An 18,550-nucleotide genomic window follows, 5' to 3' on the forward strand; every position below is an offset into this window, starting at 1 on the left:
TCCTGGCGACCTGGCCGCTGGGGGTCCGGACGCCAGGGCCAGCTGTCTGCCCCCTACCGCCTGTGCCTGGCCCCGGCGGCGGCTCGTAGCTGCTGTCCTGGCGACGCCAGGGCCTCCGCAGCTGCTTCCTCCTCAGATCTCTGCGCTAACCCAGAAGCCGGGCGCCCAGAAAGGCCTCGGACTTCAGGCTTCCGGGACAGGGCGGCCGTCGGGGACGGGCGGGCACAAGCGATCGGGCTCCGCCGGAAGTGGGTGAGGCTCGGTCAGGGCCCAGCTGGGCTGCGAGGTGACCAGTTCTGAGACGCCCAGCCTGCGAAGATAACGGCACACGGCCGTCCTCCCTGGGAAGCCTCAAGGTGGGAGCGGTATCGAAGCTGAGGGAGCAGCCGCCCTGACCGACCGGGTCGGGATCTGGGGGCCCCGATGCAGGCGGTCAGGGGTGGGAAGGGCAGCTCCGCAGCCCCTCGGGGACTCCGGGATCCGGCTCCCACCTGGAAACGTCCCGGGCGCCTCGGAAAGGTGCGCTCACGAGCCCTGCCGCCAGCGAGGGCTGCCAGCTGCAGCTCGTGTGTGCGAGTGGGCCGCCCGCTCGGGCCACGTGAGGAGCCCACGTGAGGAGCCCACGTGAGGAGCCCACGTGAGGAGCCCACGTGAGGAGCCCACGTGAGGAGCCCACGTGAGGAGCCCACGTGAGGAGCCCACGTGAGGAGCCCACGTGGGGCTCAGCTCCGGCCAGGTGAGGCGCGGCTCCCACGTGCTGGGAGGAGGAAGACGGGGAAGCGGTGGCCGGGCCGCGGGGAGAGCCACCGCACGCCCGAAGCCTGGTAGTCGGTGGTCGGAATTGGCTTCCCCGAGCGCAGGGCAGGCCGCCTCGCTTCAGGGCATTCTGCTGCGGAAACACGGAGGATGCGAGACTGAGCGTCCCACAGAGGTGCGCAGACGGAGCATCGGCCAGGTAAGTTCGGGCCTTGCTGGGTCTTCCCCTTACCTGTAAACAGGAGGGGGCCTTCCCGCTCTCAGGCTTGTCTGAGTCTCCCTGAACTCTGCAACGCCTCCCCTGACCTAGGGCGTTGTGGGTGCTCCTCAGGGTTGGGAAGATAGACAGTTGGCCCTTGAACAACGCGGGGCTCAGGGGCGCCACCCCCCTGTGCAGTTGAGAATCCACGTACAACTTTTTTTTCCCCAAAGACTTTTTATCCATTTGAGAAAGGGAGAAAGCACAAGGGGGGGCGGGGGAGGGGAGGCAGAGGGAGAAGCCGACTCCCCGCTGAGCAGGGAGCCCCAGGCAGGACTCGATCCCAGGACACTGAGATCATGACCTGAAACAAAATGCCTAACTGACTGAGCCACCTAGGCGCCTGGGAATCCAGGTACAACTTTTGGCTCCCCGCCCCCACCCCCAAACTTAGCTATTGATAACCTACTGGTGACCGGAAACCTTACTGATAACATAAACAGTTAATTAACACATATTTGGTATGTTGTATGTGTTATATACTATATTCTTACCATGAAGTACGCTAGAGGAAAGGAAATGTTAAGACAATCGTAAGGAAAATACGTGCACTGCACTATATCTATTGAAAAACAATATGTGAGGTGGACCTGCTCAGTTCAAACCCGCATTTGTTCAAGGGTCAAGTGTACTTTTTTTTTTTCCCCTATGACGGTATTTCCAACCACGTTATTTTCAGAAGTAGAGAAAAAAGGACTAACATCTTTCTTTTTACATTCATTTATTTGTGTATACATTTATTCATTGAACAAATATTCGTGGAGCCTCCCGTGGGGATCCTGAGTGACCAGGGCTAAGTCCTGACTTCATGGGGCTTAGATTCTAGAGCAGGAGAGAGAAAGAAATACATTTATGTGTAACGCGACGGGTGGCAATAATATCAAAGCAGGGAAATGGTTAGAGAAAAATGGGAGAAAGAGAAGGAGTGGCTTTTTGTATGGGCAGCTCGGAGAAAGTCCTGTGATGAGGACACATTTGGGCAGAAGCAGAAGACAGCAAGGGGCTCAGCCCGCAGACCTCCAGAGTCGGACAGCAGAGGACAGGAACAGAAGTGACCCTGCCCACCTAGGTTGGTCCAGGTCCCCCGGGCACTCCGGGAGGCTGGCTGAAGCACCTGCAACCAACCCAGCAGCATGGGCGGGGCACTCTCTTCTGCCCCCCCCTTATGCCAGTGCGCATCTGAGCACAAGTGGGTGATGGTGCATGTGCCTTCTTCCCACCCGCTACCACCCAGGGAAGTGGGACGTCTGCTGGAGGAAACTGTCTCCTCCAGGTCCTGGAATGAGTCCTGGCTCCCCCACTTGGCATTCATGTGACCTTGGATCAGCCTCTCAGCAGCTGCCAATCATCTGTAGAAAGGAACACACTCTGGGGCGCCTGGGTGGCTCAGTTGGCTAATCATCCGACTCTGTTTCAGCTCAGGTCGTGATTTCAGGGTTGCGAGATCAGCCCCGTGGCAGGCTCTGCGCTCAGTGCGGAGTCCGCTTGAGATTCTCTCCATCTTCCTTCCCCCACTATGTAATCTTTGCTGAAAAGTAGCAGCCAGCCTACATTCCCTCCTTAGGTCTCCCAAATGGGAGTCAGTCATTCAACTACTGTAACCCCCAAACTACAGGGAGCATGGGTAAGTGTCCCAACAGGTCCGTTTAAAGCTCTCCCGTTTAGACTTGAGCTGACCACCAGGCATGCCCCCACCCCAGGGGAAGAGTAGGGCTCACTCCGAAAAGCTCTCTCCAAAGGAATCCTATTCAAACATCCTCTTTGAAAAAAAAAAAAAATCCAACTCAATTTTTACTTGCACTTTTAATGTGGGTGAAGAGTTTAAAAGTTTCTACCCAGTTACGGACATCTCCCTGGTGAATACAGCACAAGGTCTGGCCCCTCCTTGGGAGTGTGAGGTCTTGTGTCTCCTGGGGCTGTGGCTGAAAATTTCCACTTCCTGTAACACCCCGAGGTTCCATTCTCCTAGAATGCCTTCCTCACCCTCACCCTCCTCTTCTCCACGCTCAGACTGTCTTCAAGGTCCAGCCCAAGGGCAGTCTTGTCCAGTTCCCCAACTGAGTGCTGTTTTTGGTGAATAAAATGGCTTGGATTGTGACTTTCCAAGAAGGCAACTCAAGATGAATATTTGCTTTTTGAGAGCATTCTCCTATTCCACGTGAATTTATTAGCATCCATATCTTCAGGAGTTCTTGGTTGTTAGCAACAGAAATAGACTTTTGGTAGCTTAGGCTAAAAAGATTTTGTTGGAAAGAATCTGGGAAGTTCGTAGACTCAAGGAAAACCTGGAAAATCAAGACATGGGAAGGACGGAACTAGGTCAGGTCTGGGGCTCCAGGTAGCCAGACATTGTCCTGAGTTGTCTTCTGAGGATACCCTCACGGCAGATGCTGCTTTAACCGCCTGCAGCCCCCAGGTGTCTCCATTCAGGATGCAGATTTCCAGGAGAGGGTCTGGTGCATAAGCTTGGCTCCGAAGCCTGCCTCCCTAACGAGGCTGGGATTCTGTGAGTGACAGCCCACCCCGATCACACCAAGTGAGGAAGGGCCACTTCCCCAGATGAAGGGCTGCAGAGCAGCCCCCCCCCCAAAAAAATGAAACTAGAAGTTTGCTACAAAGGTTTTCTTTAATAGCCTTGCCACTAATGTATTTGAAATGTGATTCAATTTCCCAAAGCTCAGTGTACACATGACTGTTTGAGTAACCAATCAAATTTCTCTGTTCGCACCAGCTGCTGGAGAGTTTATGACTACATTGTGTCTTACCGATTGCAAGCTTAGCTTGTCTTGAGTTTTACGTGTCCATGCTGACTTTACCTCCCTTCTGGTTCTGTTTTATATTTTTTAAATTAAGTTTTTAATTTTTAATTCCAGTATAGTTAACATACAATGTTATGTTAGTTTCAGGTGTAAAATATGGTGACTCAGCACCTCAGTACATCACCCAGTGCTCATTGTGATAAGTGGGCTCTTAATCCCCTTCACCTGTTTCCCCCATACCCCCACCGTCAGCTTGTTCTCTCTAGGTAAGAGTCTGTTCCTTTGTTTTGTTTCTTAAATTCCACATATGAAATCATATGGTGTTTCTCTTTCTCTGATCTATTTCACTTAGGATTATACTCTTTAGCTCTGTCCGTGTCATCACAAATGACAAGATTTCATTCTTTTGATGGCTACGTAATATTCCATTGTATATATACACGACGTCTTTATCCATTCATCAGTCGGTGGACATTTGGGCTCTTTCCATAATTTGACTACCACAGATAAAGCTGCTATAAACATCGGGGTGTATGTATCCCTTTGAATTAGTATTTTTGTATTCTTTGGGTAAATATCTAATGCAATTGCTGGGTCATAGGGTAGTTCTAGTTTAAACTTTTTGAGGAACCTCCATACTATTTTCCAGAGTGACGGCACCAGTTTGCATTCCCACCAACCGTGTAGAGGGTTCCCCTTTCTCCACATCTTCACCAGTGCCTGTTGTTTCTTGTGATTTTAGCCATTCTGACAGGTGTGAGGTGATATCTCATTGGTATTTGGTTTGCATTTCCCTAATGCCAAGTGATGTTGAGCATCTTTTTGTATTTTATATTTTTAAAGTTCCTTTTTCTAATTTGCCATCTTCGTGTTTGCCGTGCTTTTGTGTTTTGTTTCCTTGGAATAAGGCAGAGTAGAAATGAGTAGATTATCTGTGACTCTTCAGGAATGTGTTATGGTGTAAAGCAAGGTTCATCTGTACTGAGAGCTTTCCCCCTGGAAGGGCTTGTAGTCTGGAAGCCAACGGTTACAGAGACCTCGTGGCACGGTGTCCCTGGAGTTCTCTACTTTTAAAGCATTCCCAGAGTCATTAGATGCAAACAAGTTGTCTCACATGTTTACTGCGTGGCACTTCTATGTTTGGGGGCGTGTAGTGTGACCTGTGGGGATGCAGGCCGGTTTCCTCTGTGGGAGGGGGGTGAGGGAGAGAGACAGAACAAAGGGAAGTCAGCTGAAACAGCTCGGAGTGGGGCTCTGCTCTGGGGTTATTTTCCATGTGACCTCAGCTGAGCTCTCTGGAGGAGATCGCCTGGCCTGGGATCACCAAGGAAAATTTGGCAGTGCCTGGGGGAGTTAAAGTGCAGCCAACAGCAGCAGGTGCCAGGAACGGGCTGGAAAACTCTGGTGAACTTCCCAGAGTCACATAGCAGCCTCACTTCAGGGCTGGAGAGGCAAAGCGAGGGCTGGAGAGAAAGTCAGGAAGTCCGCCTGCTGCCCTCAGAAGAACCCCAGCTCCACCCTCCACCCACCACAATAAGCTGGTTTTTCCCGCCTGAGCCCGGAGACTCAGAGGGGAAGGGGGTCTCACCAGGGATCTCTGAGTTGTAGGCATTCTCAGCCCCCCTCCCCCAGGCTGGCTCAGATGGCGGCTGGAGGTGAGGGCACAGCAGGTGTCCCGTAGATATTCGGGGAGGTACCAGAGTCTTCTCAGGACCGTGACAGAGAATTTGGGAAGTGTCCATCCTCTCTTCCCCGCGGGGCCTGAACTCCTGCTTCCCTCTGCTTGCTTATCTTGCCTGTGGCCCCACGTGGCGACAGCCTCAGTGAGGCCCCCGAGCTTGAGAACTCGTGGTTTCCTGTCTGTGCCGTCTTGTTCAGGTTATCAGCTCATCTCTTCACACTGAGCATGGGGGTTGAGCACGTTCACTCCTTGTCCACCAGCCGTGGCTGAGAAGAAGGTCTCAGGGTAGGGCTCAGTCAAGGTTAACTCCACTGGCTTTTCCTCTCGCCAAAGGGCCACTGGGAGGACGTTCAAGACCTTCCGAGTTCCGAAGGGCTCTTGTCGAAAGTGCCGTGGAAGGAATCCTTGGACCCCAGGGCCACTGGGCCCAGTGACTCCGAGGACCATGCGGCGTGTCCTGGTTGTTGGAGAACAGCAACACTCTTCCAGGGAAACACTCACTTTTGGCAGGTTGACCCTTCTGTCTTTCTAGGAAACTCCTCAGAGTATGACTTTCCTGCGATAGGGCCATCCAAGTTCAAGGAACAGTTTGGGTTACTCAAAACCATTCTCAGCATCACAGTGGCGCTCCGAGATGCAGAAAGTTATCTACCAGCCATGTTTGCTCCCCCGGGCACAAAAGGCCTCCCATACAAGAGACTTCACAGGTTGGAGCTCACCTTTCCTGCTTCGGCTCAGGCTGTTCCCTCCCCCTGCAAGGCCCTGAGGGGTGACAGTCCCCCGTCACTACCTATGGGAATTCCCCCCCCCATGAAGGCCTTACCCCAAAGCCACCTCCCTCATGAAGGCCTCCCTGGCTCAACTGGAGAGGCACCCATCCTCTCCTCCCTCTTCACCTGTGCCCTAGCACACCTCACATAGCTCAGGCTTGCATATGTTTCCCCCAAGCCTGGCTGCTGCTGGAGGACAGCTCCGTGTCCCTGTCAGAGCTGGGCCAGGGCCTGGCTCAGAGGGGTGGATGCACGTGCTGACGTGTAGGCTGCCACCAGAGAGCTCTGTTCTGGGCACACAGAAGGATGTTTGACCCTCAGGCTGCAGCTGCCCTTTGGTCACTCTGACCCTTCCAGCCCACTCTGCTCTGTCAGCAGTGGAATTTCCCCCACCCTAATGACCTGAGCCCCATTCTGACTTCTTTGTCTCACAATGGCTCTTCTGTTACGGAGGCGCCATTGCCCTCCATGTTGCAGTTCTAGAAAAGATGGCCTTCACAGGGGCACTACTGGGGTCATGGCATTCCTGCAAGACAACTGTCCTACCCATGGCAGCTCTACCCACAGGGTCCCGGGAGGTTCCCCTTCTCTCCTCTCCCCTGAAACTCAGGGGCCAGTGGTGGGCTTCTGCTCCCCGGCTTTCTGACCCCCAGGGAATCCACTTCCTGTTCCTCTGTGCGGTCAGGCCCGTGGTCAGTGGTCAGGGTGAACAGGAGGCAGAGCGGGAAGAGGGAAGGCTTCCAGTAAGTGGAGAGATGAGGCCCTGGCTGCGCTCCCACAGGAAACCGCCGACTGGAAGCTCTGAGGGGCTCAGAGGTGGCTGTGTGGATCCCAGGGCGCCGCTGCAGGGGAAGAGAACTGCTTGGGCCGAGGCACCGGGGGCGTGTGGCCTGGCCTGGTGTGGTGGGCCGGGTGCCCAGGGAGGAGGAGACCTGGCTAGTGGGGAACAGTTGGCATCTTGAAGCACTCAATGTTGAGATCAGTGTCCAGTAACCCCAGACGGTTCCTGGAGCTCCGATGGCATCTCTCTTGACGCCCTCAGGAAGGCAGCCCTGTGGGGAAGAGTGCGGATCCCCCCATGGGGCAGTGGGGTCTTCATGCCCGCACCCCCAACCGGCTCGCTAGAGGACCCGGGACCTGCCTGCCTGCCTCTCAGGCGGCGCCATGTATCTCAGGGGCCACGTCATGTGGCTGGTTGGTGCGTTTCCTCTGCAGATGGCTCGTTGTACGCGCGTGAGTTACAGTCACGCCCGGGCTTGAGAAGTCTCCTGATCGTGCACAAGTAGGTGGAAAGCCTTTCACCCACAAATTTAAGAGCCTGTGTAATTTTTCTTGGTTTTGTCTACAAGACTTTTTTCTGTTTGTGACCTCATATTTGGATCCCTCCCCCAGAGGGAAGCCATCAGGGTGAGATCTAAGAATGAGGGGCTGGTGCCAGGCCTCGGATAGGGGAGCTGCACCCCAACACAGGAGCCAGAGGCCTGCGCCTGGGACTCCCCCACCTGCCTCTGGGGCAGTCCTTGCCGTCTCTTGGATGGGAGACCATCTCTCGGACGGGAGACTCCCCAGGGGGAAGGATCTGGCTTCCTGTGAGGCCTTCAGAGCTGGGGATGGGAGGATGGTGGGGGGGAGCACGCCATCTGCCATGTCCTGTCCCTTCCTTTCCCAAGGGGCTGCTGTGGAGAGAGGCTGTCCGCTCAGCCTTTTCATGGAACTGTCCATGTGGCCGGAGCTGGGTGGGTTTCAGTCAACCCCAGCAACTGTGTGATTCCTTCTGTCCCTCCTGGCTCATCTTTCTTCTGTGGCTTCAGGCTCCTCTGGGTCAGCAGTGGTCCTCGTGCACCCGCTCCTCAGGCCAACCCAGACCATCTTTCCTTTGCACGTCGAGGCCCGGGAGCCGGCCCGCCTCTGGTGCCCTCTCTGGCCTGGCCCTTCCCCTCCCCGCTCCCTCTCCTTCCAAGAATATGCCATTTCACAGAAAGTTCCATTTTCACAGCCCCGGTCTTTTCATGCTTTTCCCCAGTTCTAACATCACAGAGGAATGTCTGACATCATCTCCACCAGTGAATCCAGTGTTCGCCAGCTGCCACCCCTACCTCCCTGCCCTCCCTCCCGCCCCTCCTTTCTTTACCAACTATTTGCTGAGTCTGGCCTCTGATGATCCAGACATGCTTAATTCTTGTCCCTGGAACCTGCTCTGCCCTCCAGCTCTAGGGCTGCGCTGCTCTGTAAGTGTTAGAACGCGAGCTAGGTCTTGGCTTCCAAAGACATCGTTTGTTGGTTCCCAAACTTTGCTGCACATGAGACTCCCCTGGGGAAATGGTAGCACCCCCCCCCCCGGCTGGGTCACACCCTGTACCCATGAAGTCAGAGCATCTGAGGGAGGGGGCCAGGCGGCAGCAGTTTTTAAATATCCCCAGGTGATTCCACTGTGCAAAGTGTGGGCGCCAGGAACAGAGTGCTGTGCTGAAGGGGGTCAGAGCCACAGCCAGCCCAGTAGAGTGTGGGGCACAGACAGAGCTTCAGAGCTGTGATGGAGGGGGATGAGGGGGCATTCTCTCTGGGGTGCCCCTGCCACGTGCCCTGGGGGCTCTCCCAGCCTCGTGGTGAAGCCCTGCTCCCGCCTAGGAGCTCTCTCCCTTCCTCAGCAGAGGGTGCTCGGTCCCCGGGAGAGCCTCAGATCTGCAGGGAAGCAGGCCATCAGCTCGGTGTCTCCTGCCTGGATGCAGCCCGAGTCCTGGACTTGGGGACGGACCGAGTGCACACTTGTGATGAGGGGCCCGGGCCCAGTTCCCACCCTGCAGCCGATAGCGAGGCCGCCCACAGTAGCAGGAGGCCAGGTGATGCGACCACCGGTGGGAGGCTGGGGATGCTCAAGATGGGACCCCCGCGGACTTTCAAAAAGGGAGTGACAACAGGAAATTCTTTCCTGGTGTTTCCATAAAGCCCCAGCAATGGCAGCCTGGGAGGGCTGGGCTCCGGCGGAAGCCTGCCACCCTCCTTCCTCCAGCCTCTCCGACAGGCAGCTCCATGGGTGGTTCGCAAACTCCTATCAGAACCCTCTGGAGGGCTTGTGAAAACACAGCTTGCTGGGCCCAGCCTCAGAGTGTGACTCAGTAGGTCTGGGTCGGGGGCCAGAGAGGTTGCATTTCTAGCATGTTCCCAAGTGCTGCAGAATGGAGGCCATCCTTGCAGACCCACGGTCTATAGCCTCTTCCCGGGTTCTCTTCCAGCTTGCCACAGACGGAAGTCGGAGGGAATAAGCAAGGGGAGAGGAAAGCTCGTGTTGCGTCCTCTGCTGAGGGCAGGCAGGCTCTCACGCATCCCTGGCAGTCCTGCCTCACACTGGGCAGCAAGTGTCCTGGGCTGCACGTGCTCCGTGAATGCTTGCTTGTAGGGCGATGTCGCTAGCGTGTGGTGCCAGCACAAGCGACAAATGCGTCTGTCATGTAACTCCAGGAAAGACAAAGTCTGTCTGTGGCTTTCTAAATGCTCAATACTTGAACTCAACAAAAAAATACCGATTTAGCCTAAAATGCCCCAAAGTGCCATGTTCCACGCACACTGTGGCACTACTGGGGATATAGCAGTGGCTTGGGCATGGACAGGCTTCCTGCTCTTTGGAGCTCACTGTCTTGCAGGGGTGAGCCTAGGAAGAAGGACAAGATGCTGCTACGGGAGCCCCCCACCCTCCATCTACCTAAGAGTAGATTTTTCCCTCCTTGGATTGTTCATGCTTTGCTGACTTGTACCAGGTTATAAATCTTGGGGAGACGGAATTAGCCCCAAATGTGCTGCTCACTGGAATGTGCTTCTAGTTGTGCTCACCTGAGTGGTGACCCGTAGAGCCATTTAACAAGAGGTTAAATATTCCAGCGTCTATCCTGCTCATACTGTTCAAATTAAGATGAATTTCCAGCTCCCCTCCTGCTGAGGATTTGATGGAAACAGCCAGGCTCGCGGGGTGGGGGTTGCTGTAACTGCCTTCCTCCAGGCTGCCAGGCTGGAGGGGGCGATGTGTGGGTCTGATGTGAACAAGTCACTTAGCAGAGGAGAATTCCAGTACCGTCAGGAAACCAGAGACAATGTGGTGAAATGCATTCTTTTGTGTCCTAGGACCAGTGGCCAAGTGAGTGGGTGAGCTCTGCGGCCGTGACAAAGACACTGGCCAATGAATCTTCCATCCCGAAGCTCTCCTGAGAGCAGCTTGTGTCTAAATAAACTTATTTTTCAGCCTATCCAGCAATCTTACCCTCTTCTGGAAATTATCTTTACTTTTCTGTGGAAACAGAAGGGTGACCCCAGGGACCCAGGGAAGAGACGTCATTCACATGTCTTTGAGGACAAGGATATTGTCTGGTTCATCTGTGCCGTTTCCCACAGATCGGTGGTACATGTCTGAGACTGGGCCAACACTTAGAATCTGTGGCAAAGTTGTTAAATTTTGGGGCCACGACCTCTAGCCCACAGTCTGTGGTGAAATGCAGCCCAAGAATGCAAGTTCCACTGGGTGCTCTGCGGTGTAGATAACCCCGGAGGCTTTGCAAGTCAAGCAGGACACTGAAGAAATGAGAATCAGGGCCATCTTTGGGGGCTCTCTGCTCTTCCTTTGTAATCAGCTGATGCTCACCCACGTAGGGCTATACTGTCAACAACAGGAAACACTGTACAGTTGGGTGGGTTTTTCTGGTCAGCACTGCAAGGCCCCCCATCTAAATGAACAGTTTTCAGACGAGGTCGGGCGCGTTCAGGGTGGTATGGCCGTAGACTAAATGAGCAGTTTTCAGGAGCGACAGTGCTGCAAATAGTTATTCTGACCAGATGGCCCGCTTCTTAACATGGCCATGTTGCATCTCCTTTAAATTTCTGTCCTTTCCTTCTGGACGGAAACATTGCAGTTTTGGATCCGGAGGTCGGTGATCTCTTACAGAAGCATCTTTTCCCATCTACAGTCAGCATCCGTACTAGAAGTTAATTCTGCAGTGAAAACTTTGTAGAAAGACCTTGTCGTGGAAAGAGTAGACAGTGGCTGCAGTCTGGGGACAGGGCTGTCACACTTGGGCCCCCGGACATGAGCAGGGTGGGAAGTCAGTTGTGCCTGGGGCCTTCAGTTATGGGAGCACCCAGTTCGTCTTCACCCCACTGGGTCACTCATCCAGGATGCAGACCACAAGGACTGAGGTCCGGGAGAAGCAGGGCACAGGCCCCTGTGGGCTCCACATGCAGCCAGCACTGAGCATGTGGCTTCAGAGGGAAGGAGTTCGCAGAAAATCCACAGGCACTGTTGGATCTTGTGTCTTACCTATCATCCCTCTTTCCTGAACATACCTCCACCCCCTGGTTGCCTGTGATATGTGGCTTTGTTTCTTTCTCTCTACTTTGTCTCCTGTTGCTTCCTTTGTGGCTTTAAAGGATGAGTGGCAACGTGGCATAGTGGAAGGAATGTGGTTTTTAAAATCAGGAGAGACTTCATTTCCAATCCCAGCTCTGGCATGTGCTAGTTGTAAGTTCTTGGGCAAGTTCCTTCATCTTCTGTGCCAATTTCTTTATCTGGAACACATGAATAATGGTGCATATGTCAGAAGGCTGCCGTAAAGCCTAGTGAGCTAATGCTCGTAAATGCTTAGCCCAGTCTGGCAGAGGTTAAGTCTTCAACACGCGTCAGCTGTTAGGAAGTGAACTGAGGGCCGGATTCTCTGCTGGCATTGGTGTGCAGACCACACCAAATGGGTATGATGGAGCGAAACAGGCTATAGATCCAATAGGGTAAACAAAACACCGGAAAGTGGTCTACCTTTCTAACGAGAACAGTTAGATACGTTGCAGAGTATGTGAGAGAAGAGCCCTCTGTTCGTGGCACCGTGTGAGATTCATTCCAAATGTCAGCTGTGGTTCTCCTTCGAGACCTGCAAATTGGCTTTACCCATACCGCACATACAGAGGGAAGTTCCAGGGGACAATCCCATGGGATTTGGTGGGGTAGGGGGAAGACGGATTTCCCTGTTCACCTCTGGACTCTTTGGTTTTGAATCATCCTGCTTTACTCTCTGCGTGCTGTTCTCACCAGTTCCACGGCAAGCATCCCCCCGTTCCTTTTCTTCCTGAACAAAGCTGTGTGAGCAGCAGGCTTTCACTGAAGGTTTGGGACGATAAAGAGGATTTACATTTGACAGCTCCAGCACCCAGAGACCAAGCCTTGTGGCTCAGTCCCACTTTCTTTTCTGCTGCTCAGCCCATCCTCCGATGTCGGCTAACCTTCTCGGCAGAAGAGGGAAACACATGTACTTTTGCCTCTAAGAGAACCCTCATGTTCTTAATTTTGTGTGTTTCCATATCTGACGCCACAGGCCAACTGTGAGCTCCATCAGGGCAGGACCTACATGGGATGTGTGTGTCTGGAGATGGAACAGTATGGTGGCCAAGAGTCCACGGGCTGTAGCTAGATTGCTTGGGTCCAGATCCTGGGTATTCTTCCTAATCATGTAACCGTGATAGGGACCGGGTTGTTGGGAAGACTGAAATAAGAGAGCAGGACTAGTGAGCCTAGAGCGGTGTTTGAGGCATCCGCTGGGCGCGCAGGGAATGCTTGCATGAATCACCCCGGATGGGCTCTGCTGTCGGTCTGCAGTGATGAGCTTCATGCACAGTGACAGTGACATTGGTCATTTCAAGCTGGGAAGACGCCTGTGGTGTGATTGAGTAACCCAGCTTCCTGATGTAGAAGGACAAAGTAGGAGTTCTTAGACTAATTTTCCCCTTGGTTAAGATTGTAGTTGAAATATTTGGACACGATAAAGGAAACTTTTATTTAACCAGGCTGGGGGTGGGGGGAAGAGTGGAAAGGAGTTCTGTTGTTTTCATCTAAACAGTAACAGGCCACAAGCCATTTTAGGTTTCCCTGCTCATTATTAATCTCTTCACATTCAAGATTTATTTTGGGTCTTTTTTCCCCTCTATATACAGAACAAAATAAAGCAAGTTTAAAAATTCTTTATTTGAATCTTAGACAAAGAACAAGTATTGCATTGTAAAGAATTGCTTAAAACCGTGTAAGTTTGTTGTCATGGTTTCTTTATGCATCGTAAACCAACGCAACTACTACAGGAGAGAATGATACCTTGTTCCCCCTCATCTTTAACTTAATTTATCATCATGCAATCTTAGAAGGAAAACCCTGGTGAAAGGCTTGGTGGACCTATCTCCTCTGGCTCTAATGGCTCCACAGGTGAAGCATGGTGGATCTTAGCCCAACCACACTTGCCAACATGATGAGAAACAAGAAATTGGAGCCTTAAGGCCAGTAGTACCTGGTAGCTTTCATCTAAAGTTCTCTTTCCCCCTCTTAACCAGATGGCTGACCTGGAAATCAGGGCTGAGTGTGAGTTGAATGGTCCAACAGACACTGACTGTGAAAGTCAACCTGCCGGTCTATCTCTGGGGTTACCCCCCTGGTTGGGGGGGGGGCTAGATCAAGCCTCCTAGTTTAACTAGTGGTCACCTACGGTGCTGGGCACCAGCAGCAAAGCAGTGTGTGCTGTCTGCTGACCTTGGCAAGTGACAGACTATGATTTATGTACTCCTTGGTTCCCCAAACTAATATAATTAAGTGTCTTAACATGCTGTGCCTCTAACGCTTAAAGCCTGCAAACCGTTATGTCGAGACCAGCGTCCACTATTGGGCAGTGGCTAGCCATGACATGATTCATACACGGGACCAAATTTCCTGATCAAGATGGCTTTGTCATTCTTTTCCTAACCTGACAGATAACAGCTATTAGAACAGTCTGCTCAAAGCTCTAGACTTATCTAAAATAAACTTTGTTTTAAGCTTAGTCACTAAAAATATAAGTTAACAGGTTACACTCTGATTTCTATTTTCAGGGAGGAGAAAACGGCATTTCTTTTATGTGCATAGTTCGATCTGGACTCGAGCAACATCTGTTTGGGTAGTCCAGTATTCTGTTCTCCTAGAAAATTAAAAATCAAACACAACCCCTGGGGGTGGGGGACACAGAAGTTGCCTTAGTAGTAGGAATGAGAATTTCTCACGTTTCCTTTTTTTAGGCTTTATTCTTGTTTTTAAGGTACGTAATATAATTAGTGCTCATATTAGCAGCAAAAATCCTAATTTCTGTAAATTAGAATGACTCAGGAGGGGCAAAAATAACATTATGTAACGTAAAAATGTGGGGTCCAGAAGTGGTGATAAGCATCTGTTGATCATAGCGTTAAGCAGTCTTGAGAGGTTAATGCACATGAAACGGCCAATAGGATGAGAGGCTTCATTCAAACTTCAGTTCCTGGGTATCTGCTGCCGGAGCCGAGTCGGCCCGTTGGGGTGCAGTGGAACGGGCTTCGCTGGGTGGAAAGCGTCCCATGAGGTCAGGCTGCAGGGGACATGGGGTCTGACTCTGGCTCGTCGGGAAGAAGGGGTGACTTCTAGGTAGCTGAAAGTAGAAGTCGCTTGGAAACTTTTCAGTGTTCCAAAGTCAAATACGGGTTTTTCCCTGTGCTATTTTTCCGCCAAGTTTCACAACCTGAGCTGAGTGAGAGGGCAAGAGCCAGAAAGTAGTGCAAACGTTGCAGGGAGCTGGAGAGAAGTCCGATTTCCATCGCCCCAAAGGCCGCAGCCACGGCCGTCTCATCAGGGTCACGGCTATGCCGATGGGGGCTCACGCCCAGGGGTGAGGTGGTAAGAGTCAAGCCAGGAAGATCTGTCGGGACAGTGTCTCTTTAAAAATGATAGAAAATCAGTTGAATCCCAAGTTGTCTGTTTCTAAGTAATGTTTATTCAGAACACTCAAGAATGACTCATTGCTGCTTTCAAATACCTCCGTGTCTGTTTCTTGCTCACAAGAAAAGGCAAAGACATGCCAACTTGTGCTGCAGCCTGTAGTCATTTAGAAAAAAGTTCAAAGATGTTCTGAGATTCTGTAATTACGTTTTGGTTTCTTTGTTTTTGTTTTTTTCCTTGTGAAAAGATAAACCTCACCCAATAATGTAATGGAAAGCTTCTAAATGACAAGCATGGCAAGCTTTTGAGTCAAGATGATCCTTTTACAAATCCCAACTTTGGAAAGAGGCCATTCACTACCAGGCTGACGGAGCTGTGTGTTCTGCTGGGGGAATGAACCCCGTGGGGAGGAGCCCTGATGCCTGATTCAGTAGTTAGCACGAGGAACCATCCGCTGCCATGAAAGCTCAGCATGTGGGGCTCACAAGCAGGTGGGGGAACCGGCCCGGCCGTGCCTGCCATCACTTCCTGGGGGAGGCAGCGCGGCAGGACAAAGGGAACAGAGTCCTCTATGCTATGGGTGGACTTGCGTCCTCTGGTTTATCTAATTATCCCACAAGCTTGCAAAATCCCACTTAATAAAAACTTAATGAAGATATAGATGCATATCCCCTGTCATTCCTGGCTGCAATCCGCAAAAGGTGATTTCATCCTAAAACTAAACCCAAACAGCAGCTTAATTTGTTCATCAGGCATAGCCACTTTCTCCTTCCCATCAGGTCTAACTGGTGCAAGCACAGACCTTACATCAAAACCACTGTGGGGCCCAGGAATTAGTAAGAGCTTTGTCAGCAATTACAAAAGTAGAATACTTCGCAGCTGTCATTCTCTCCCTTCCTGAGACTTCACCCTGAGGAGAAGCCTGCTCCCTCATCTCAAAACGATCACCTCAAGAGCAGGTAACTGGGGGAGAGCCGGCGCAGCTCTCAGGCTGCTGTGGGCAGTCAGGACCCCTTACTCTTGGCACCTGCAGCCCCACCTGCGTCCCCGCCTGCAGGAGAGGCATCCAGGTGGGCTCCATTACAGCCACCATTGGTCAGACCGGTCAGGGAAGCTGGGATGGAGGGTGAAGACTGAGAAGCCCGTGGGGCAGTCTGTGGGTGTGAGTCCGTGCACGGGAGAGGAAGCACCATCTGGGCCCACATCCGCTGTGACAGCTCCAACAGCTCTAGCAGGCTATCAGCTTGGGAACGACCATGTCACCTTGCCACTGGCCGTGGCCGCTTGCTTGGCTGGTGTGCACACCAGACGGAAGGCGCTGGGACGGGAGGAGACACTCCGAGAGAAGGCTGTCCTGCCATGTGCAGGTCTTGTCCATTAGGGGAGGAGCGCCCCAGGGAAGGCGGTTCCTGGGTGGACGTCACCCAGGACAGCAGCCGCAGCAGGGGCAGGGCCACCCGGGCTCTCAGAAGCTTGTTAACGCGGCCAAAGCCCAGATTTCCAGGGACCTGGGGAGCAGAGTGCCCCGTCAGCCACACGAAGTTACACGGATCTCCTCGGAGCGCAGCTGATAAGCTTGGGCAGAGAGGCGCCACTATCCAGACATGGATGCCTGAGTGATTCTTCAGAATTATTTAGGACCCAGACCGACCCTTGCGGGCAGAAGGAGTCGGCCGCAGGGCACCCCGCAGGACTTGCACCGGCGGTCTCTCCTCCTCCGGCTTAGAGCAATGGGAGGCCGGAGTGGGACTGGAAGGGAAGAACGCCGGCCCAGGCAAGTGGACAAGGTTAAGAAGCCATGACAGCAGAATAAGTTCTAGAGAGAACATACGAAGTTTCACAGGAGAATAGGAAGACTCCCTTTAGAAACCGAAGGCAGAACATCAGGGAGGAGAGGAAAGTAGTCAAAGTACAGTAAGATATGATGGAATGCAATAGGGCTATTTTTCTTTCTTTTCTTTCTCTCTCCCTCTCTCTTTTTCCATGGGAGGATAAAAAAGCTAATTCCTTCAGTATTTTCACTCGAAAAACAGAAAATTATTGCTGTATTGTGCGATGCGCTCCCCGAACAGGAATCCAAGCTTGCCTGTCTACAGAGTCTTAAGGAATAAATACTTATCAATTCTCATGAGAAAAAACCCTCTTGTTAACATCACCCTGCGTGTTCCTGGGCCAAATTCGGTATCGTCGTATTAGAAGGTGTGTCGTGGTGGGGATTCAAAGCAACCTGAAGGCTTTGTGCCGGGTTCCTTGCGGACCTGCACCAAACGAGTGACGAGAACACATAAGCACAGATGCCAACACTCCGTGGCCTCTGGACAAATGGCTGCTGTGGCTTTGGTCTTCCACTCCAGTCACATCAAAACCTGCAGCGTCTTAAACGTGTGTTAACAGAGCTGGCTCCTCTTTCCATGGCCCAGCGCAGACCCTGCTCTTCCCTGACATTCTCTCCACCCTGCTGCCCCCCTCCCCCCACGGGCACCCGGGTCAGGTGGGAGCCACAATTCCCAGGCAAAGACCAACTTTACCCAATGGGGGTTTTTCCCTTTTACCTAAAGCTCTCAATTGTCTTGACTCTTTTTTGGGATGTTTTTGGCTGTTCTGGTTTTGAAATCTGTTTCCAATAAGCACAATATCCACAATGGATTTGCATTAAGTTAATAAATACTCTAATTGCTGGAAACATGGGTGTGCTGTACAGCTGTAAATAAAAACCTCTTTATCAATAAGTGAAATGGCAGAGAAGGGAGGATCTTATTTTAAAGATGACTATTTAAACACAAAAGAAATACAGAAGGAAAAGCAACTTAGAAAGGTACAGAAAAAATCGACACCAGGCAGCAACGGAGGATGCAGGCAACGTTTGCCGTCAGAGAAAGGCTGCTTCCCTTGTGTCTGAGTATCAGTGCTTTCCGAGTAGAAGGGCAGATGGTGAAAAACAACTTTCTCGCTATTCCTCGAACCCTACCGCGAGGCAGCTCTCTGCCAGCCACCAAGAAGGTGGACAGGAACAGGTCTCTCCCCTGCTCTCCAGCTTGGCAGAGTCCCACCGTGTTTTCCAGTGCAGCCGGAGAGGCTACTGTACAGACTCCGGGATGGTGCTGACAACGTGAGCTGCCTCGGGGGCTGCTGGCGGGGAGCCGAAGAAGGTGTTGGTTTGATTCCTCTGCTGCTCTCGGAGATAAGGAGGAACCGACGAGCTCTTGATGTGGAGGATCCTGGTGTCCATCACCTGACAGTCAATCTGCATCATCACTTCGTAATCCTGCCCATTGATCACGTTCTCTGTGAGGACGGAGACACACAAGGAATAAATATTCACCAGCATGTGCAATTCTACCATAAGCTTCAGTCTCAGACCTAAATAAGTTTTATGGGTGTGAACCGTCAACAGGCTTTCAAGGCAACAGAGGGGCTCCCTCCGTCACTAAGGAGAGCTACAGTGGGACTCGGTGCTGGGAGGGTCTGTCCTCGATTCCAGCTCCCAGACAACCTCCATCGGCCCAGTAAGGTCTTAGAGGAGTGGCAGAGTTCTCCCCAGAGTATCTGTCCACAGACACCCTGTGAGGATTTCTGCAGTGGGTAGAGGGA

At 52.3% G+C, this 18,550-nt stretch overlaps 1 protein-coding gene across 7 annotated transcripts in view; it reads right to left on the reverse strand.

Annotated features, from left to right (window-relative positions):
* Nucleotides 1-13,199: 13,199 nt before the first annotated feature.
* ATF6 (activating transcription factor 6) overlaps nucleotides 13,200-18,550 on the reverse strand; it is a 199,173-nt gene continuing 193,822 nt past the window's right edge. For all 7 annotated transcript variants that reach the window (XM_057315676.1, XM_057315681.1, XM_057315678.1 and 4 more), the window contains one exon: nucleotides 13,200-18,244. In XM_057315676.1, the coding sequence (XP_057171659.1) occupies nucleotides 18,036-18,244 (209 nt within the window). In that variant the 3' untranslated portion in view covers nucleotides 13,200-18,035. The remainder of the gene's footprint in view (nucleotides 18,245-18,550) is intronic.

Source organism: Ursus arctos, unplaced genomic scaffold (assembly GCF_023065955.2).
Source record: "Ursus arctos isolate Adak ecotype North America unplaced genomic scaffold, UrsArc2.0 scaffold_2, whole genome shotgun sequence".
NCBI classification, from domain to species: domain Eukaryota; kingdom Metazoa; phylum Chordata; class Mammalia; order Carnivora; family Ursidae; genus Ursus; species Ursus arctos.